Source organism: Vanessa tameamea, chromosome 12 (genome assembly GCF_037043105.1).
Source record: "Vanessa tameamea isolate UH-Manoa-2023 chromosome 12, ilVanTame1 primary haplotype, whole genome shotgun sequence".
Lineage (NCBI taxonomy): Eukaryota > Metazoa > Arthropoda > Insecta > Lepidoptera > Nymphalidae > Vanessa > Vanessa tameamea.
Genome location: NC_087320.1, coordinates 8,943,068 through 8,968,155, shown reverse-complemented (window position 1 = coordinate 8,968,155; position 25,088 = coordinate 8,943,068). Strand labels below are relative to the sequence as shown.

Genomic DNA, 25,088 nt, shown 5'->3' with positions numbered 1-25,088 from the left:
TCCCTTAATACATAACGGATATATCTTACCTCTAAAATCTAATTGCACAACGTCCAAATCCGCAATAACCATGGGCGGTTTGGAAGCTGTCTTCTCGTAATCGTTAAACCATTCGCATCTCAGCCTTTTCGCTTCATCCCACACTTCAAGTAGGTCCTTATCGTATTGCACTACCACCGTGTTCTCATAGAACTGCCCGTGGAGATCTGGAAAAAAAGAATTACACAATTAATAAAGGAAAACCACACACACAATAAACGGCAGTTTCAATTTTAGTGAATTTTTGAATTGTCTATGAATAAAAATATGTTATAGTTTTTATGAAGAGTATAGACTTTTAACTTACTTCTATTTTACTGGGTCGTGAACCCTAAAATATGGTGTTTATTAACAATGGATTCATTTAAAAAAATCACATACCCTACAAATAACGAATCCTTGAATTTATGTAGGAACACGGTCAATCTATAATCTATCAATTAAAATCGGTTTGCAATTGACCAAGACATTGAGAAATATGTATTACAGGTTATATTAGATTACTACCTTTATATCAATCTTAATCTTTATAGTTTTTTTTTTAAATCTAGTAATCCACGCTCGTGAAATCATAACCGATCGAACAAAAAATAAATATTATTATCGGTTAGGCTTTCAAGGAATGTACACACAAAATAAAGATTTAATTGATAATCAGGGAAGCTAAAATTATCCGCACTGCGATACTTTTGCTTAATCCGAAATACTTCTATCTCAGTGATTTGTTTTGGTGTGCTGAATGGATAGATTGAATAAAGTCGTATTTCTCCTCTACATTATGGAAATAAATTCTTCTAAAAATTAAATGCTTGTACATTTTTCTATTTTAAAAATGAATGTTTAATATTTTACATTTCGCTTTAAAATATTATCCGTAAATATGAATGACATTAAACGGTAAAATTTATATTACGTGATAAAAGCTTTATAAATAACTATCACGGCTTATTAAAACATATTAATAGCCCATAAAATATTAAATTAATCCTATACATCGGCGTGGAACATAAAACTTATATACTTCCACAGATCATATTAAACGTTCTTAAGATGAAACAATATTTAAACTTTATCACCACTTACAGTGAAGGATTTCAAAGAAGGTTTAATTTTTAAATCCTTATTATTGCTAGCGCTATACGCGGATGAACTCACGCAAAAAGTGGAAGTCGTCCAAAGAACGCGGATCGAGCCAGAAGGCATACCACTACTGGATACGCGCAAGCGATTCTGATCCTCAAGCCCCGCAAACTACAACACTTTTAGACTTACAATTCATTAGGCGCTCAAAGTAGATGCTTCACGCATAACCGTCACAACTAAACTCTATACACGAGGGCATAAAATTGAATTTACATTGTCGTCAATCGTTCAGTTTCGCGAAATGCACTTAGAGTCGTAAATAGTTAGATATATCGGGAAGGAAATACGCTTGAAGTTAGTGAATTCAGAATAGGCGTCTCCATGCCGGGCTGTTACGGGAATATGGGCCCTGAGTGCTGCGCTATGCGGTGTGGCGGGTGGCGATTCTTAGAAACAATGCTCACACCGCGTTCGAAGAAGGAGCGGGTCGCATGTCGTCCGTTACTCCACACTAGCCATAGAGGACACAACTAGGAATCGGAACGAGAAAAACGTTACTTAAAATGAGACCGACGTACCGTGGAACTTGATCAGGTGATTTATTGCAAAATGGTTACGAATAGACGATAATAACTGTCACTGTTAACAATTAAATAATTTAATTAATGCCTACATATAATTATTTTAATATATTGTATCATTAATTATTAAATTCGAGTGAAACGTTCACATTTATGCTCACCTTTCAATTTGTAACCTTGTGCGAGAAAGTGTTAGGATTTATTTAACGTTGGATCAGAACTATAAAAAACATTCATAATAATTTCGTAACTTGTTTTTTTACTAATAAAAATATTCACTAATGAAGATAATATATTAACAAATAAATTTATAAAAGAAATAGCGTTATTCATATCCTAAATTTATTTTCAAGATTTTATTTAATTTTTTCCAAACAAAAAAAAATTTTTTTACATAAATTATCAATTTATTATAATAATATTTTACATACATAAATGGTATATTATTATGTCACATGTGACAATTAAATATTGTGTTCTCTATGACCATAAATAACAAAAGTCTTTGCATAAACAATTAAATTAAATTCTAAATATCTACGTTTCATATCATCATCATCATATTATCATCACAATTAATTTGTGAATAAAAATTACGTCACTAGGAAACACTAATCGAACTAAACCAATATTAGACAATCGCTAGACTACTTGTACATAAATTAAGAAGTATAATACGATTCCTTTAGTATATACGTTGATAAATAGTTAATTGTAAGTGTGCCGTTTAATCTTCTTCAACGAAAGCTTCGTTGGATAATTCATGGCTATTATAAATACGTAAACATCTATTAATTACTTTATAACTATTAAATAGTATTGCTATATCTAATACAAAAAAAAACACATTTTATATGAAAAAAAAAAAACAAACTTACAAACACGTTGACATTATTATTTCTATTATTTGGTTCGGTTTCGGTTACGTTATTTACCAAGGATTATTCGATATTATGGTATATGACAAATCGGCGCGGTGACGTGACTTATACGAGATCAAATTCTCCGAAACACGATACACTTACGATAAAATGTACATCGATATTAATTATAATAAGATTTTACTATCAAGATAAACATTGTTTAGTTTGACAGTAATGTAATGAGTAAAAAGGAACCAAGAATTATTTTGAAAATGGAAATAAATGTAAAAAACAAATAACTTAAAGAAATAATAAATGAGTATGGACTAGGTAATTGCTTCCGTTTGATTGGACAAAGAAAAAAGAGATTTATATATTTTTTATTTATTTATAATATAACTAGCAGTGCCTGAAACTTCGTGCGCGTCTGTATTTAACAAATAAGTTATTGTTGTAGCCTAAGTTACTCCTTATTACATCAGCTATCTGCCAGTGAAAGTCTCGTCAAAATCGGTCCAGTCGTTCCAGAGATTAGCCGGAACAAACAAAAAAGAAATGTCGATGAAGAAATAAAAATGTTATTTATACATATGCATTTAGTAAAAAGCGGTTAATTTAATATTACAAACAGACACTCCAATTTTATTATATGTATAGAAGATAAAAATACAGCACATATATAAATAATCTGAGTGAATTTTAATCTAATATTAAAAGTAATAGAATTTTAAACGACATATTGTTGATCAAAGAACCAACACTATGTCATCGTTTAAATCGACTTTAAAAATAATATTATACAAAAATGTTCTATAAATTAAATTTACAAATAACTTTAATTTAGAAATGTAAAAACAGATAGTTAATTTTGGTTGTAATTGTTTGAATTCTAATTTTAATTTATTTGTTATCTGTTATAGTAATATATATACATATATGTATTCTGAGTTTAAATGAATAATAAATGATCGGGTATTTGTTACGGGCGTGTTAGAGTTCAACTCAACAAGTCATCCGTCGTAAGCGAGTTGCTAAAGGAAGAGTCTGACATATTGCCGGTATATTTATTATCTAGTGGTTTGTTACTCTGAAGATTATATTATTTAAGCGACTAGCTAACCGCCCTGACTTTACTAGTAGTTAAAATTTTAGATATACATATATGTATGTATTATAGTGTTTCACGAAAAAGCAAATATATAAAAAATATTGAGTTAATTAATAGATGAGAATTTGAGAGATGAATGAATTTAAGATCATTTAGAAATTTACATAATTTTTATATTTCTTTTCAAAAATATTAAATGACAGTGGAAATAATGAACTAAATATAGAAAGATCGTAATTGTATTTTTTTTTTAATATGTTTTTTAATTGTTTAAAAAAGCCTAGGATGTCAAAACGTTTGAACTCGAACTCGATGATGATGATTTTCTAAAATTTATTTTTTAATGTTCGATTTTCAAAAGCGGTATTTACAAAAACGGGTAGTTTAATAAAAAAATACGCACATCAAAATAATACACCACATTAACTACGATCTAAATTATAAAATTAATTGATTACCTATCTAAATCGTTTATAACTAAATTCAAATACATATTGTACTTTGTTTCGCCTAATATTTTCATGATTACTACATACCTATACATATAATATATTTTGCAAATTTTAAACAGAAATACATATGCCTAATATTGTTGCTTATGAAAAGTTAGTTTAATTATTATATCATTCTTATTTATAGATTAATTAAAATAATTGTTTAAAAATACAAATAACAATAAGAATGTTTAAAATTAATATTATCCGATTGTTACCGTGTATTTAGTTTCATATGAACACAATAAAACATACGTTGAACCCTACAACGGAAACGGCGTTAGGGAATGCGGTCTTGCTTGCGACTTCTATTCATTTGTCTCATAAATTATACAGACGGCTCGTATTCTTGTTACACAGTACATAAAGTATCAGCATGTAAGTGTCCTACTGTTAGGTAAAAGTCCACTTCTCTTTCGATTTGTTTTTGGAAGTATGATGTCATCATAATATAAATGTTTTCTCAGAATATTTTCCGTCACCAACAACCATGCAATAAATAATTATGAAAACAAACTCGGCACAAGAAACCTTAATAGTGTTCATTCTAATTTTAAACACTGATTATTAAATCTCAGAAATTATAACACCTACAAACTTGAATTTTATGTAGTTTACTTATAGGGTTTAGACATCCGCTAAGAACGTATATTACGAAACTGCATCCCTGAGGGGGTAAAACGGGGCTTGGAAGTTTATGTTTTATAAATTTCGCGCTGGTAAAGCCGCAGTTTCAGCTAGTATTATATATATTTATTAAATGCTCTGTCATTTTCATTCGAATGTATAATTACTGATGATCGAAGGAGAGGTATGCATAGTTTATTAGTAAAGTCGTTAAATAATATAAAATGATTAAGGTTATATCTCGTAACAATGTTTGCTAAGAATTAAGGCGAGATTAGCTTTGAAAATATACGTATCATATTTACACACCCATAGTACACATTTCCGCAAAACCGTAGCCGTTCAGTAACGAATGATAAACAAAATAAATCCAAACAATTTTGACAACAATACTATCACCATAACGACTATATTTCCTTGAAACATTTTATGATTTATATACAGCAGTCTGATGTAGTGATGATTACTCGGTCGGTGCGGTGATTTGTCACTACGCCAATGGAAAAAAATATTTGTTAATTTGAATTTACACGTCGTAATACATCATAGTCAAAACAAATTGAGATATCTATGTGTGCGTGGGTAATGTTCTTTTTTCGAATTAAAAATAATGAAGTGTGAATAATTCTCAACACTATTTCTAATACATTTTAATCATCAAAAGGAACTACGTTGAAAGGCAAAGGTTAATAGAAATTTACCTACAGCCTATTCCAATAAAAGTAGGAAAAAAGATAAACAAACCTTAGATTTACGTATTTCATGCGATTTGCTAATAACTCATCTATATTGTGCACTACTAAGAGTTTATTATGAATATATCTTTATTTATAATACAACACTATTACACTTAACTACTTATTTCCACTTTAATTTTACGTCCAAAATTCTGATAACCGTTTCGTCGGCGTTTTTTCGCAAATCCATAGTGAATATCATAGATTAATCAAGCCCTCGACCAATGATATCGCGTCAATTTGCTGTCAAATGTTGTACATTTGCCTTTTCTCGCCTTATCGTTGGAGTAGAGTATACGATTAAATCGAAAAAGGTAATTACATTTTTTATTGGTAATTATTTTCCAAATTATTATAAGGTATATTATTGCTTCCCCTGTTATAGAGAGTGGTATCATATGCCTTTCTTGTACCCCTGACAGCGTGTGTGCAAAATTTTTCGTAGATCCGTCAAGTAGCTAAGACGTGAAAGCGTAACAGAGAAACAAACAAACACTCAACTTCGCATTCATAATATTGGTAATTTATTGATTTGTGAATAACAAAAATAGTTAAGCAAACATTTTAATGAAAATCGTACGCTCGAGATTTTTATATCGTTAGTTTTTTTCTTCGTCTTATTCATTTCAATTAAAAATAATGCAATTGTTTCGTCAAATTTTCTCGGAGTTTTTTTTTTATTGATGAATAATTTCTCGAAGCAAGATGTATGTATGAAATTTCAATAGAAATGTTGCTTTGACTTGACTATTTAACTTGATGGTAGTGTTTTGTGTAAGTCTGGGTAAGTACCACCCACTCATAAGATATTCTACCGCCAAACAGCAATGCATATTTTTGCAGATACAAGGGATCATCTTACATACAAACTTATATATCTCAGCTATAAGGTATAAGGAATGGTTAATTTATTTACAGCGTTAATGTCTTTGGGTAGACCACTTACCATCAGATGGCTCATTTGTCCGTCCGCCTATCTTTTACATAAAAATAAACTATACGGTTACTTCTGTATTAAGGATATATTTTGAGGTAGAGTTTTTAGACAATTGCTTGATAGATATCCGAGTTCTTATACAACATTACTTATAGTTTTGCTAATGTTCACGATATAAACAGTACCTATAGTATAGTAACTTGTTTCGTAATTTATAACATGATTATACATAAACTACTGATTATTTTCGTTTCTGCTCAGAAGAATCTACATTTTTTTAAATTAATTTGTCAGATCTATTCATATGTGCCTATTCGTAGCTCCTCTACTTGAATAAAATCTCTAGATGCTAAAAAGGCCAATATCAATTATCCTAGATTTAATAATAAGAACAGAAGTAATAAAGAGATGATGATTTTTTAAAAATATTATATAATTTTTTGCGTAAAATTACTGGCATTATTTATAATAATATAATGTTCAGCTCTTTTAGTATCAGGTTACTAAATAAAATATTTATTATGATTTCGATTCGAAAAAAATTTAATATTAGGTACGTCCTTACGTTAAAATAAGAAAATTATAATATGACGGCCAAAGATCAAACAGCCATTAACAAAGCATTCGTTCTCAATGAATTAATTTAATAGATTAATCTCAACCATCATCATTATATAGTATAAAACAAAGTCGCTTACTGCTGTCTGTCCCTATGTATGCTTAGATCTTTAAAATTGCACAATGGATTTTGATGCGATTTTTTATAATAGATAGATTGATTCAAGAGAAATGTTTATATGTATAATACATGCACAATGCAGTAGAGAAACACTGATAATTTTAGGGGTTTCTGAAGTGATGTCGTAAATAAACCCTTTTTTTGAGCTTACATTGCAAACGCGGTTTGTATTGTCTAATGACTGAAAAACTGTGAACGTTCTAAGACATTCTATAGTATATTTAGTATCAGCATTGCACCTGTGTGAAGCCGGGTCGGGTCGCTAGTAAAAAATGTAAATATTATAAAAACAAGTCGGAAACACAAAAAAGGGACTGCCAAGTTTATGAATAATTCCGAAAACTTATCGTGAATGAATGACACGTCTTCAAAGAATAACTGCCTGTGACTTAATTGAGAATCTTTATTAAAAATCCACCATTATAGATCGTTAAAAATAATGATTATTTAGTCAATAACATATATTCGCGAAATTCGTATAATTGAGATATTTCGATATTAAATCCATGAAACTTAGATTCAAAAACATGACAGTTCAACGGGTGGCCATGTTTGACGTTTATGGATGCGTTCAGAAGGTGTGTTCCAAGTAATAATTTCGTGCGGTTGAACGGTAATTATTGTATTTATATTTGTTTAGTTTTATTTATTTTACCCGAGCGAAGATATTTTCATCTCGAAATTAAATAAATAGTAGCATTAATTTTCGTATAAAAATATATGCATTCAATTATACAAGTTTCAGATTGTAAATTTGACAAAGGCCTCTTCTGTTTTCGTCGACGAAAACATGTCAAGTTTAACCATAAAGGCCACTGTATTCTGTATACATATATACGTACGTGATTTTCATTCAGCGCAACCCTGCAATATTTTACTTTACCGAAGTGCTTAATATAAACTTTTATTGTAAATATATTATACATTATATATTTAAACTTAAGAATATTAAGGTTAGACTTGCACTATAAATATTAACAATTACGTAATTATTATAAAATAACAAAATAAGTTATTGATATAAATTATTAAATTTAAATATCGAATCCTTTACAAATTCCATATTAAACCATATTTAATAATAACGTACAAAAAACAATAATAAGATATTATTAATAACGCGATTCAAAAATTTGCTCCATACAAGCGTGGAACACCCGCTGAGCGATGACAAATTAGTCCATTTATATAAAATACCTCATAATAAACTGGCAAATTGATGTTAGGCAGTCGGTATTTACTCATATACATTATTTAATATGATTATATAAATAAAATTTGTAACATAACTCAATTCCAAAATTAAATCATAAATAATCTTATGTTTTTAAACGAAGATTCTTAAAAAAAAAACAAGAATTCCAAATTTAAAATACAATAACTTCCTTAATAAAATCTATAAATGAACAATCCCTTTGACAATAAAATGATGTCTATAGAAAGCAAACTGATATTGACACCGAGAGAACATGCTTCTCGATTTATTTTGCTATTCAATGAGCGTAAAATTGCAGACGTTTATATTTACTGCCATTAATAGACGATCAAGATAAAGGTTGTTTTGTTTGCTAGTGGATATTTATGTTTTAATACGTTTAAACAATATCGCACTGTAATTAAACAGACTAAACATTTCATGGATATTCATTGTATGGATAAGTAAATAGTGCCAAATATAAAACGTTTGGTAGCGACCAAACGTTTTATATTAACATTTAGTATTCGATGAATGACATGTGGTTTCAGTCAGATAAGAATAGAGCCATTCCATTACAACTCGTGGGTGACGTGTGACCCAACTAATACGTTCTTTTGTGCAAGGCAAATCCATCAACGCCGTGAGCATTACGATTCCGATACGTATCCGATTCTATTCCGACCCAAGTTTGACTATTCTTCGAAAATATAATCCTCAGCTAAATCGTTACCAGCCGAATTCTACTAGTTTATAAAGGTTTCGATATATTCCCGATTCTAATCCCATCCCACTTCGATAGAACCGCGGCTGAAGCGATTACGTTTCGATTCGATTGCGATAAATTGTAATTTTTTTATTGGAATTGTGCCCCAGGTAAGCCGCCGGCCATAAAAATTTGACAAAACTTTCAACTTAAAAATATAAAAATAACTAATTGTGTTCGACTCTTAGGTGAAAAGATTGGTGTAGCAAATTATTTTTCAAATATATATATTAGTTATGTTATGCTTATAATTAAATATATGTTAAAAAGATAAAATATATCAGATGTAAAAACCGAGTCATATCGCAGCAGTATTTAACTTGGCACTATATAAGAAACCTTTCAGGTAGCATTAAGATTTCAATTTTTTTAAAGCATTGATTGGCGGACAGTTAAAGAGGTCACCTGATAATAAGTGGTAACCACTCCCGTAGGTGTTGGCACTGTGAGAAATATTAACAATTCTTTACATCGCCAATGCGCCACCGACGTTTTGGACTGAGATATTATATGCCTTATGTCTGTAGTGACTCTGATTTAATCACCCTTCAAACCGTAACACATCAGTATTAAGTATTGTTGCATTACAACATTAACAGCCTGTAAATTTCCCACTCCTAGGCTAAGGCCTCCTCTCCTTTTTGAGGAGAAGGTTTCGAGCATATTCGAGCACGCTGCTCCAATGTGGCAGAATTTCGTTGAAATTAGACACATGCAGGTTTCCTCACGATGTTTTCCTTCACCGCCGAGCACTAGATGAATTATAAACACAAATGAAGCACATGAAAATTCACCTGGGTTTGAACCCGCAATTATCGCTTAAGATGCACGCGTTCTAACCACTGGACCATCTAAGTATTGTTGCATAGGGATAGAATATCTGATGATAGGATAACCTTCCCAGATAAGCCTGTATAAAGATCTAACAAGTTAAGGCATCAAAACACATACTTATACAAATGACTCGCTTATTCAAAGATATAATAAAGAGTATAACTTACCAGGTTTTGTACCACATTTAGCATATGCGATCCGGAATGAAAAGTAAGTTTGTCCAGTAGATGGCGGCACGTACACGCACCGAGGATCGCCGTGTTGACCTGTAAGGATAAGATGAATTTATATTTACAAAGGCAGAACAATAGAAGGGCTGTTAATCAGGATGGTTTTGAACCTGTATAACAAAGTATTATATTCGAAAAATACATAAATTTTCATGATATTTTCCTACATCATAAAATACGATAACAAACATTATTGCAAGCGTCATTAGCGCAATGTTTTAAGGACCTAGCGACGTAGAAAGTCACAGGATCGATCCTGACACCTTGGGCTATTTATTTTTGTTATATATTTATTATATTATATATTTGTTATGAATATGTATTAGTCCTTCTTTATAACGGGGCATTGCTATTTGCTTCTACTCTTTTAAATATATATTTTGAACCCAAAACCTTTAAATCAAATTGTATCCGCTATATAATCGCGTCTCACTTGTAATTACACTTAGAATAAATATCTGCTTTAAAATTAGAGAACCTTAACACACTGCTTATATATAGTATAAATGTATGTGGTTTCGATAAAATAAGAAAATTACAGCAGAGTGACTATTCGGTCCATTTGACGCGCAGGTGTGGCCGTAGCTTTACAAATGATTACGCGCGAAGTCGCTTTCGTTTCGCTTGATCGCGTATGTGTGCTCAATCCTTTTACGCATAGTTTTGCTAGAAACGTATATATATTTACATGATTTCTTCAACCGCCAAAACCGTATAGTTTTTATAGAATTTATCCCTAAAAATCGGATAAATAAGCTGTACTTTTAAATACTAGTGTATAAAGAGTGAGTAAAAGTAATAATATGCATTAACAAGCATTTTAGAATACGAACACTGCTCATAACGAATTCGTCATCGGAAAGTAAAAAAATGTATTATATACGGCATTTCACGCGCGACACATTTTCTAATGCCAAAAAAAATACATTGTTTCGGTATGTGAAATTTTCGTCTCTTGTTCAAAATTAAATCTTTATTCCATTTGCAGTTCAGTTTCCATTTTGGATCTTGTAATAATAGAACGAAAATATATCCAGAACATATAGTCCCCTGTCTGATTGCCACCATTGAAGACTGGACGGCGGAAGATCGTGCAGAGGATCAGAATTGCATTTCAGAGAGAGAGGCTAATAGTATTCTTGTCATATATACAGTATCTAAGTCCTTTATGTAAACATAATGAAAAAAAAAAGTATTTATTTAAAAAAAAACACTTTCTCCTAGTTCTATATAATAGTAATACATATTGCAGGGCTGATATGAAAAAGGATTTAGCTAAAGAGTATTTATTCGATATAAATTCTGAGAAAAAAAATTCCTTCGCTTGGAATATCAATATCAGTTTATCATGGATGCTATACCAAGAATTCAATGTAGTTTTATTAACAAAATAAGAAAAATATCATCATCGATTCGCTACTTCGAAAGTTTTGAAAGGTACGTTATTGTATTATTTTTAAATTACGATATCATAGAAATGAAAACGTATCAAATCTAACTTAGATTAATAAATAAAAATAATCTGATTTATCGGTCCATATACAAATGAAAGTTAGTTACAGTTCGGTACTTGGGACATCGGATGTACGATGCTTAGAAATTAATATTAATTTTTAATCTTTGTATATTATATTATGATTTAATTTTATATTAAATTATTAGGAAATAAAAAGTAAAACCTGTTCTCATGATAAAAAGGAGGTTTAAGACACGAGATTAATAAATATTAATAAAAGAATTTTTATTTTAGTGGATTCTAATTCAAAATAAGGAAAACGAAAATTTTAAAATTTCTTACAATATCAAATAATAAGAAACCGTAAAACTTTCAATTAATTAGAAATCACGTACAGTTGGATTTACCGGTCCCTTATGACTTTTAATTTCTTATTAACGCCCCACTTAGCTCGTTATATTCGCTCATTAATTACAACGTAATTACACTGCAATAAAACTGACCACACAAGATATACATATTTCGTCTGAGGACAGATTTTTACAAAACCTCTGTAGTCGCATGTAAAAGTAACATAATTTAAGAAAAAAACATTCAGTATAAAAAACTAACTAAAAAGAACCTCGAAAAGATTTATCGACTTAGAAAAAAAGGATTCGTTATTTAACGCTGAATTTGCGTGTCAAAATCCATAAAAAACAGTCATCGGTTTTTTCTGCTCGAAATTCAAATTTGATTGTTATTTAAAAAGTCTAAAGAAAAAAAAAACTTTCACATACATAAAAGAGTTCCGTTAAATAGGCAATAAAATTATATATAATCTATTTGGATCTAAACTCAAACAAACAGTATGAACAGTTAGTGTGACCAAAACGTGGCCCATTTCAAGAGTCAACTAGGGCAGTATATTAATGATTCAGTTTTCCGTCATAATTGTGAGCGAAACTGCAATTAGAGGCAACAATTAGAGGCGCTCTGATTACGTGTGTGACGGCTCAGATGTGATTGTGAAGCGTATTGAATTTCTTTACGTACTTTTTAAATTATAGGTGAGTTCCTAACACATATAACATATACTATAATTTTCATTAAGAAACAGTTGAAGTACTCCACGAATTCGAGAAAAACTTGCCAAATTATTGGTCGTTTAGCACGTATATACAATATCTAATGTAATTATTGAAATCACCGCTAATAAATATAACTTTAAATAATATTAAATATCCTCAGACATAACCTCTAGTTGTAATAGGAATATCTACCTTTTGAAGAAACAATGCCTTCGAAAGGGTGCGAGAAGGTTAGATGTACGTCCATGTGATCCTTCCCACACATGACCTCCAACGACTGTATGACTGGCATTCCTTCTGGTCGCTCCATTGGCCACAGCTCGCCCGCTTTCACCCTCGTCTGCAAACATGATTTTTAATCAAAAAAGGTTCAAACTCATCGAAAACATTGAATTTATAATATAATATACTTTAAAAATTATGGATATAAGATACAATTTTAGATTGCGTTCGAATTTTAAAACAAAGGGAACAGTTTTATATTATATTCATTTTATTATTTAAAAAAAAAGAATTTCATATATAACGGTAGTAAAAATACGGCATCATTAAAAAAATAATTATTACTTTCTAGCAAAATGCATACCATAATTAGCAAAACAATTACGTAGAATTTTTGAAATATACTGCCAATTCTAATATAAATACAGAACACAAACAAATAAAATCAATAAAAGAAAATAATTTTAATATTTATACATAGAATTTGATAAATCAGAGATCCAGAAAACTGACCTAATAATTACAGTTGATATTACAGCTTATCAATAGCCCAGGATTCCATACAAAGCGTTTAATAAAAATATACAATTATTTGATTTCGTTTAAATCGTCAATCTGTTGTGGAAATATTGTCCATACACTGGGAAGCTTTGGCTCAAAAAATATTGGCATATTTTACCCTAATCATTACACATCTATAGATAATATACTTTATTATAAAAATTTAACGATGCAAAGTGTTCCGTGGAAACGATTTTAAAATATTTTAAAACGTTGGTATTTTAAAACATTATCGCAGTCATCATCACATTACATTAAACAACTATTTATTTAAGTTTAATTAAGCAAAAATGTTAACATAAAGTTGCAGATTAATTTAAATGGGCCCCATCTCTTATCAGTGGATCTTTGTCTGAACGAAAGCGATTTGATTAATCGCAAGCGCACGTTCCAGGAAAAACGCGAGCGCATTTCGTTCCCACGCGCCGCCGATCCATAAGCAAGCGAGATGGATATATAAAATTTGACGTAATAAAAAGAGGCAGACATAATGCAATCCTTGAAGACGGTCTTCTTATTTCAGAAAAGTATCTAAAAATTGATCATACTTTCTTTAAATGCGATTTATGTTGAGTATTTATTTAATATCAATAATATTATATAATACAATTATGACGATACATTGTTATAAGAAACAAAACATATTTATAAAGATATAGATAATTTATATTTGAAACCCCTAATAGCTTCACAAGCATTTCCTAGCTATTTGTACGATATATCAAATTTCTGATTTCGAATATGAGCAACTGAATTCAGTGTGTTGATATTAATGGGAACAGATCTCTTGGAACTCCAGTTTATGTGAATCCTACAGGGATCTATTCTGGGTCCGTTTTTCTTTCTCATTTATATTAATGACTTGTCCTATCTTTTACATCACCAATAGAACATAGTATTGTTTGCTAATGGTATTTTTATTGTTTTTATTAAAAAAATCATTAATGAACGTTTGCTTTTAAAAGGATATTAGCAAACTTGAGACTTTTTGGACACAACTTTTGCAAAGAAAAGATCACTTCTAGGTAATTTCAAAACAATAATTTTTTGGTAACCAAAAATCCTCTGTTTTTTTAACCTGGTTTCCCTCAAATCTGATTGTATGTCCTTTCGAACAAGTATTATTTGAATATATTCTGGCAATAAATAAAAGTTTATTGACTATATTTTATGACTTTACCTTTCACATCTACATAACTGCAAGGTAACTATTCCAAAAACTTGGAATAATTTTGACTGACGTCGTAATTCTTCTTCCATAACACATTCACAAGGAAACCATAGTGAAATCAAGCCATACATAAACCGGTGCTAGTATTAAGAACTTACAGAGAAGTCCTTTGGTAACAACAGCTTGTCATTTATTCCAGAGTCGATAAGATTGCCGTTTGGCTGTGCCGTCTATCTGATTTTTATTTGAACATCATTAACTCGCATTACTTGTGACTGTATAACAATAAATAATATTCCAAAAGAATACTTGCTATTTAATTTATACAGCAGGTGGGAAATATTACAAAAGTCTGAATACAAAATAAATCATTGTGAACAATAACATAGCACTATCGTTTATTGATTGAGTAAGGAATTACGATTACACGGTCGATATTACTTTACTTCAGTGGCAGCGAAAGTAGTGATGATATTACTGTGAGACACGAAATTATTTGTATGACTAAAATATCTATCAATGAAGAAAAGTTCATACATTACGGATTCTCGTGTACCGACTTATGGTTTTTAAATTTTATTGGCTTATTCCATTTATATCTTACTACTTAATTCTAATGATTTGTGTTTTATTTGAAACACACAAACACTAAATACGATGTATGATGTATATTAAGATCTTTGCAACGTTTTTGGAATAACTAGGAATGAGAACATACCGTTTAAAAAATCTTGGTTCGTGGTAATAACAATATATTTAAAAAAAACCTTTTTCTAAAAACGAGAATATAGCATTTTAAAACTTTAACTTTTTTTCTAACTAATCACACTAATAAAAAATATCGTATTCTTAGATTCAGCTTTGATATTAGAAACGCATTAAAGAACAATTCGCCATTAATTTTAAGTTCTAAAAACTTTCTTTTTGAATAAATATGTACTTGAACATTATGAATTCAAAAAAAAAAATTACACTTTCCTTAAAAACGAACATTTAAATTAATCGATATTTTTTTCAAACTTTCTAAATCATAAGAACTCACACATACACCCATAAATGATATTAGCAAACAAAAAAGTGCGATTCCTAATTTGAATTCGAATCCAATTTAACGATCATGAATATTCGCGATCGAAATAATCGGTATGAAAGTTTATCGATTCAGATAGAAATCGCTCGATAATGTTCAGCGGTTAAGTTGTTAGCACGCAAGCGCGGTAGTGTTTAGAGAAACAATATTACAGTACTACAGAGCTAATAGGATAACGAGCTCATAAAGAATGTTGTTGTAACAATAAATACTAACAGCAATTGTTTTGTAATTATTTCTATATCTAGCCTTGGAATGGAAAGCCCCTATGGTATATTCATACTGTAACGAGGATTTTAACATGCTTCAATTTTTCGTTACAGATTGTAAATTGAATTTTTTGTTATTTATAATACGTTATTAAAGTAAATAATGTATAACCTTAGAAGAGTTATATTTATTTAATTGGTTTTAATAATTAATATGAGACGGTTATGTAACCGACCCAAGATGGCCCAGTGATTAGACCGCGTGCATCTTAACCGATGATTGCGGGTTCAAACCCAGGCAAGCATCACTGAATTTTGATCTGCTTAATTTGTGTTTATAATTCATCTCGTACATCGTGAGGAAACCTGCATGTGTCTAATTTCTGAAACGAAATTCTGCCACATGTGTATTCCACCAACCCGCACTGGAGCAGCGTGGTGGTATACGCTCCAAACCTTCTCCTCAAAGGGAGAGGAGGCCTTAGCCCAGCAGTGGGAATTTTACAGGTTATTGATGTTAAAATGGTTATGTAACCATTTACTTGGCAATAAAAATATAAAATATATATTTAGTTCTTTAGTCAAATAAAAACTAAAAAATAATTATTAAAGCAAATAATAATATACATACATTTAAACTAGAAATAAAATAGTTTGGAACAAATTTCTAAATGCTACGTTGCTGTCTTAATCGCATAAAATTGCAGGCTCACTTGAAGATCTAGACTAACATTAGACGCATTCGCTTCGATTCGACTCTTAGAAACGCATGTAATTTACAAACACAAATATGTAACTTATTTTATGAAACAGACAGTTTTATCACAGGAGATACGCGCTATTAATGACCTACCAATTGATATGAGCAATCAAGCAATTTTATACGGTATTTAAAAAAGTGCATTATTAAGTATAGAGCCTTACATTCAGAACAATTATGAAGGGTATTAGTTTTTATGATTTTTTATGCCTTAATTGTTCTATTTATTGACGTTGAAATTTTCGTAAATTTATAGGTACGATGAAATCACCATTGATCCTTTTTTAAATTTACGACAATGTCGCCGAGACGAAATCTTCAAAGGTAACATTTAAGTCATGTATAAAACCATATTCAACTTAAATTTTATGTTGCAAGATTTGTACAATATACAAGTGGTGTGAAGTGAAATGTCCCACTACTGGGCGTCTAGCGTTTTCCTTTTAAGAATATGTTTTAAAGATCATTCCGTGTCATTATTGCAGTGCGGGTTATTAGATAAACATCGGCAGAAACATAAAACTAGCACTTAAAAATGTAATGGTTGGAGTAGATTTGAACCCGTAATCACCGTTACGATTCTCATGCCTTAACCACTGGGCAATCTCGGCATAAAATGAAACTTTACTTAAACAAAAATTAGAGTAATTATAGTAATAAATTATTAAGTAAAGTTAAACAGTAAAACTAATGTTATAGCACAGTTATTTAGTTTAGCAGCACTAACGAATCATTTCGTGCGCGGCGCGTGCCAGAGACTATTACCGTAATGACGCACTCCTCACTTCACTGTATAGAAAATATACAGTAATCAGCAACTGTTTCTATTATAAGCGGTTATTACCCGAGATCGCGAAACCGGGAGATGTGCAGCTTATTATATGATTTCTCCCAGTTTCACATGTCACCTGGATTCTGTGTGGACGATTTCAGCGTTTCTTATTGGACGTTTCAATTAAATAAATCGTAGGTCATATAAATTAGGCTACGTGATATCATTATACTTAAAGTGTTGCTTGATGGAAGCCGAATATATTGGATAATTTGTTGCGTATTTCATGGTATCTTCTAAAACGAAGCGTTGTGCGCGTGAATTAATTAGAGTAGACATTGTATGTTGATCATATGTGGATCTTTACTTGTTTGGTATCAACTACGTAGATTTGAAGTTAGGTGATATAAAATAATAAAAAAGTATATAAACATTATTGATTAATATATATATTTGTGTGTGTGTGTATCGTGTATCGTAGTAGCAGTTGAATTTTATTTTATTGTATGACTATTTGAGCCGATATAGTCCAGTGATTACAACGCATCTTAAGCGATGATTGCAGGTTCAAACTCAGGCAAGCGCACCACTGAATTTTCATGTGCTTAATTTATGTTTATATATATCTCGTGCTCGACGGTTAAGGAAAACATCGTAAGGAAACGTGCATATGTGTATCCATTAAACCGCATTGGAACAGTGCGGTGGAATAAGGTAGAGGAGGTTAGACCAACAATGATACATTTACAGGTGTGTTCTATTTTAGTTTTACTTTAATATGAATTCTGTATGTTCGGTATGTGTAAGATAAGTTATATTATTAAACTCCGTAATGTAAAGTACAGTAAAGGCATATAATTGTCCTCTATAAGGAACATATTACTGCTCAAATCAGGGTTGTAGAGATGGTACAATTATCGACAACAGACAGATTTTCTGATTTTTTCCTTTTATATATTTTGTATGGGCTTCTAGTTTCCCTTTTATTTTACCCTGTCTAAATATTGTCTTACTTATGTGATATCATTGTGAGACATTGGCACTGTGAGTTAACTATTCCTACACAGCCGAGACGCCGTCAACCATGAGAGCACAAATGTGGGTCATAACATTGACACCGGGCCTGCAATTATTCAGGCCCACTGGCTATTCAAACCGAAACAATACAAAGTATTGTGGTTTGGTGGTCGAATAGTGAAGGACTGGGTATTTTTTAACGGTATGGTTATGCGGACTGGCAAATGGGCCACCACCATAGGCGTTGTAAGAAATATTAACCATTCCTGACATCGCCAATCCGTCACCTGGACATGCACACTACCAAAATCAAAATCTACTTTATTCAAGTAGGCTATTACAAGCATTTTTGAATCGTCATTTAACAAACTATATTAAGTGAAGCTACCACCGCAATTTCATAATATATTCACTACTCCGTTTGCGTTTAATTGGTTTGAGACGTGGAATAATAAAAAATTCCAAAAACCCAACTATAGGAACGGGAAACCTTTGAAATAACTATTTTTTTAATGTAATATTTAATTCTTATTATAATCTACCTAGAAATAAAATATGGACACTAAAAATATTTTTACTCATATGACTTAAATAGCGAAAAAAAAAATACGTACTTAAACTTTAATTGACTTTGATCGGGTAGCTATTTATATTTGTTAATACTTAAGAGGTATTGTAAATAATTCTTTATATTTGATTCAAATAAAAACTAACTCAAAATTATCCCTACAATACTTTACGCTAGACTTAAGTATTTACATTTGTTTGTACCCGGTTTTAATATAAACATGGACTAATAAAAAAAGACTAATTTTTATATGATTTTAGTAACTTGTAAATACCCATATTAACTTCATAAAAAGCAGACAGATATAGACAGATAGGTAAACGTTGATCGGGTGCGAAATCAGCATATGATTACCGAGAAAAATTATACAGAAAGTAGACAAGAGACAAAAAATTGTATGAATATAATAAAAAATGCATAATTATACGAATGCAAAACATCAATTAATAATCATTTTCCCACACACATGGAGCTATAGAACGCGGCAAACATGTAGATCACGGATTAAACAAAACTCAGTATTTCCGAGATAACGGAATACTTGCATTACGTTTATAGCAAGAACTTGGACCTAATTTGCTAATTTTATTTGGTAATAGCAATTTTTGCATTCATTTATCATATATTCTAGTGTCAAAAAGTATAGTTGTCTTAAGTTTTAAATAGTGAGTATGCCAATTGTAAGTACAAGGGGCCTCTTAGGTCCCAAAGTTGGTGCGAATAAACGATACAAGAAATAGTTAATATCGTAGTGGCAATATGTATGGCTGACCTCTTCCTGGTCCCTACTTACTTTCTTAGTTGAAATAAAAATATATATATAATATAATCATTCAGTGTCATAATTGATTAATTACCAGTAAGATGTTCTTGTTTACTAATTTCTAGGATTTCTTCTGAGAAATAAGAGTGCTTCGACTTCTACAGAAGTAATCATGAGTTAAGAAGTAATAATAAATGTTTCACTCTGTACCTGATCAAAGGCCTATTATATTATGTAATTGTATATGTATTCACTGATATTACTTTGTATTATTATTATTTATATAGATATTTATATGGAAAAAAGAAACTATGGAGTTTCTTATCTTTAAGTTTAGTATAATTCTGTATATTAACGATTCAAAAGTGTAAAAGACTTGAATAAAGTATACTTTGATATTGATTTTGATGGGACACTAAAATTAACATTTGCCGTAAGTAATCTCATTTACTATATTTAAGCTAAATTTTAGAGAACCTGTCGGAGGAAAAACTGCTACCAATCCACATCGGAGCAGCCAGGTGAATAATGTCCTAAATCATCACCTCAATAAGAGAGGAAGCCTTATCAATGAGACCTTTACTGGCTGGTTCTATACTTTTTTTATATTTATAGTTTATTAATATTTCACATCTAATCAAAACACGTAATATATTTATGATACCATCTACATCATTGCAAATTACAAACACAAGTATGGAAAAACACTTCATGTCATGAAATCGTCCTTATGTAACTATTAATAAATGTTTACGGGGATGCATATTTCATTTCGCAGGATAATACTTGACAGGAAGTTTATTACTTATGCAAATGCATCTTGATTTCCATATCTGCATTCTTAGTATAATGGGTTATAGGTTATTCTGAAAGGAAATAATGATTCAATGTAGGCTTCTTATCATATGCGCTTAAATCTTATTATATCGATGTGATTCGCTAAAGAATGTTTCTTAGACTTATACAGTACTAGCGACCCGACTGGCTACTCACGGGTGGCCATAAGTAGATAGTAGGGCATAAAACGATTAAGATAGTTATTAAATAGTATTGCAGCCTTATCATGTCATAAATAGAGTACTTTAATAAATAATAAGAATGCAAAGATTAATTAACGGGTACAAAAGTCTGTGAAGACAGAAACAAATGTAAACTGTGTCATGAACTTTTCATCAGAAATGTATTTTATCAACACCATAAATACCCCTAAAAAGAGGTGAAATAGGGGTTGAGCGTTTGTATGGAAGTCCGTAATTTTTTTAAGTTAGAAACATTAAATTTTATTTTTGGGATATTGATTAAAAAGGAGTTGATAGTTATTTAAGTGATTCGGCATATTCTACCCCTAAGAGAGTGAAATAATGGCTTAAAGTTTTTATGGTCAGTCATTTTTTAAGTTAAAAGCGTGAAACTTTATTTTTGGGATACTGATTAAAAATGAGTAAATACGTATTTAAGCGTTTTTTGATATTCTACCTGTGAGGGGTTGAAATAAGGAATGAAAGTTTCGTTGGAATTCCGTCATTTTTTTAAATTAAAAAATGAAATTTATTTTTGTGATACTGATTAAAAATGACTTGATACGTTAAGCGTTTCTGGATATTTTACGTCTAAGGGGAGAAATAGAAGTTGACATTCCGTATACGGGTTGGTCTGGAAGTCCGTCATTTTGAAGTTAAAATTTTATTTTGGGGCTACCGATTAAAAATTAATAAAAACGTAATTAAGCTTTTCTTGATATTTTACTCTTAAAGGGAAAAATAGGTGTTGACATTTCGTATACAGGTTAATCTGGAAGACCGTCATTTTTGAAGTTAGAAGCTAGAAATTTTATTTTTGGGATTTCGATTAAAAATTAGTTGATTCGCATTTAAGCGTTTTTGGATATTCTACCCTTAGGGCTGAAATACATATCAATGTGGTATACAAAAAGGGCTTACATTAACGTAATATTTTAAGTTAATTTGTAAATATATTCATATTCTACGCGAGCAAAGCCGCGGGTAACAGCTAGTATTATTAATATATTATATTATATATATACATATTTATTAATATTATAAATGCGAAACTAGTTATATCTGTCTGCTATTCTTTCACGCCTAAACCACTAAAGCGACTTTGTAAAAATTTAAACAAAGAAATGCAGAAGAAGAAGAACCCAGCCACAGGCGACAAATAGTTTAGAGTACATACATGGCAAAAATAGAATCACAAAACCTCTAGACTCTTTAGACGGGCTGTCGAAATGTCGAAGTTCTAAAATTAAATTCACTTTAGAGGAGTACTCGACGTGTGATCATTAATGATTGACTTTCACCTGTTTATTAAAAAAAATATATAATGAAAACAAAAAAAAAATCGAATAAATTCAAACTTCGTACCCATTGTGTGAGAAAGTTGATAATTAATTCGAACTTTTAATTTGAAAAGCGAATACTCTTGACATGAATTTGGTCAGAATAAAAATATTATTTTATTATAATTTTATTATAATTAAAGGATGAAAACATCGAACATGCGTATCGTCATCAAAACGTTTCGAACATTTCACTTTCCAATTCACCGAGTGACAAGTACTTTGTTTACGAAATAGCAGCATCTTAGGTGAAAAAAAACGCGAGAGATACTATAAAAAGAAGCTGATATGCGATACAAAGTGCTAAAGTAATATATTCCATAATACAAACGAATTTGAAGTGTATGACTGTAATTTATTTCCAATGTATCGATAATAACCTCAACGACAATCAAAAGACCATTTTTCCATGATTCTATAATAAATATTACAGATTTTTCAAGATCGCGACCAATGATATCACGTAAATTCAGTTTTATTCCTCCTGTGGTTGGCTATATAAATATTCTTATAACTTCAATGCGTTACTGACAGGGGTAACTAGGTTAGAATGTTCTCGTACTTAGATTTACATAAAATCCTTTAACCTCTAATAATTTAGTCAATTTCGAAGCTACGATGATGACGTCCTAACCGATTGCAGCCACGGCGGCCTTAAACGGCACAAGTGTGTGCGTAAACTCAGGTGCATTTCCTATTCCCTTAGTCTCATATTCCAATGGGACGGCAAATCCGACTTGACCAGAAAGAATACAGGCACAGGATTAACGGCGTTTTATGCTTTCCGAGGCACGAGAGTGGGCACTTGCAACTTCTCGATTTCAGGAAAATCTCAGTGACGATACTGAGATTTTTTCGATATGAAGGCAATAACTTTTTTATCGACTTGACCTGGGGTCTGCACCCAGGACCTCGGAGTTCGCGACCATGTACCAACGGGGGTGTCAAATTTTCGAAACTTTAATTAATCATTGTCATATTTCGTCTGTCTTTATATACATAGTTTAGCACCATTATATCTTTCATCAGATCATTAAAATAATTCGCTTTTTTCATCAACCGACATAATTTAAAAAAAGAATAACTGTTTTAAGATATTTTGTTCATAAGAATTCTCATGACATATAAATTTATCACAACAAATCTTAATATGAATTGACTATGCCCATATCAATTCCTCAATTTATTTAATTACATGAAAATACCAGACAAATTGACTAGACTAAACTTTTTGTCTGCACAAAATGCCAAAAAAATTACATGTTATCAATTATAGAATTGAGTAAGATTGAATTTGATAATTTAATTAATATCAAATACCGTTTCTTGGGATGAAATATATTTCTTAATTCATTTCATTACGTTACATATTATATACAGAGTGATTACAAAAATTCAAGTGGCTTATGTTTCCTGACAACATATTTAATTTAAAAAAATATTTTAACGACAGTGTTTTGTTTCTTAATTTCTACATAAATATAGAGTGGAATTTTGAATGAATTTATTTCAGGAGATATAGCGAATTGCATCTATTTAGTATTGCTTTACTAGTATTTTATTGTTACTAGGATTACATGGCATCAGAGGAACGCTTGAATTCAATTTAATATTATATCTGCACAAATACTACTGACTAATTTATGAGCGCCTAAACACACACATACAAATTATTTCAAGTTGTTAAGTTCTTATGCGAACAGCCCTTATTCTTTTGAGATATATTTTGCACACATAACATAGTCGTGTATGAATTTTAGGAATATTAGAAAACATTTCTTACGTATCAAGGAAGTGAAAAAGTGTGAAATTTCACAACTCTAATTAGTGAGCTTCTTTCGTTATGTCGCTCGTATACAGTGAAAGTTTTACGCAAAATACATTTGAATTAAAACCATTTTATCGTGTCTCAGAAAATATCGTTACGTCATGTTAAGACTAATTTTATATGAAGAAAGAAAATATATATATTATATTGACCAAATCGTGATGATTTGGAAATAGTATAAGCAGCATTTCACCATTTGATTGCATTTCCAATAATCTTAGGGACAAATACAAATATAATCTTTTTACTGGTCGATCCTAAAATAAATATTTTTATTACACCTTGGTCAAATTAATTCGATTGCAAATGAAAATATTAAAAAAAAAAAAAACTTCCATATTCAAATACATTTAGGACAATAACAATTTACAATTTAGTATTACTCACACATGACACACCTGTATGAATGAGATTTAAGTGAAGTAATAAAGTATCGTCAAGTCGATAAAACTTTCGTTCGATTGATGACTCATAAAAGACGTTTATACGTGTTCTTATTCGTTTAGCCATCTCAACAAGGTATAAGATAACATTTATTTATTTAAAATAGGTAGGTATACTGGCAAATGTACTACCCAATGATATGTTAACAACGTTACTCCTGTAAAGCTTAAGTATCAACCATCCCTTGCTCTACCAACCCTGAGAACTAAGATGTTTCTTGTACCTGTAGTCACACTGGCTCAATCACCTTTCAAACCAGAACACAACAACACTATTGTTTAGTAGGCACAAACCCCTACAACGTTAAAGTATAACATACTAGCTGAACCTGCGGCTTTACCCGTGCGAAATTTATAAAACACAAACTTCCAACCCAAGTTTTACCCTCTAAGGGATGAAGTTTCGTGATAATTCAGTGAGTGGTATTTCATTTTTATACTATACATAGATTACACTAACATTTATTTGTTGTTACAATATATCAATTTAGCATCAAAAATAACTGTTGATTTACTTTATACTTTAGGACTGTAATAAGGAAGAACTAGTAGTAGTAATTTACTTT

General features: G+C 30.6%; 1 protein-coding gene across 1 annotated transcript in view; it reads right to left on the bottom strand.

Moving 5' to 3' along the window:
• The window catches only part of LOC113393034 (uncharacterized), a 75,188-nt gene that overhangs the window by 13,127 nt on the left and 36,973 nt on the right, over positions 1-25,088 (bottom strand). Inside the window, exons 4-6 of the mRNA XM_026629731.2 lie at positions 12,952-13,099; positions 10,171-10,269; positions 30-206 (exon numbers count right to left, since the gene is read on the bottom strand). Coding sequence (XP_026485516.2) covers positions 30-206; positions 10,171-10,269; positions 12,952-13,099 — 424 coding nt within the window. The remainder of the gene's footprint in view (positions 1-29; positions 207-10,170; positions 10,270-12,951; positions 13,100-25,088) is intronic.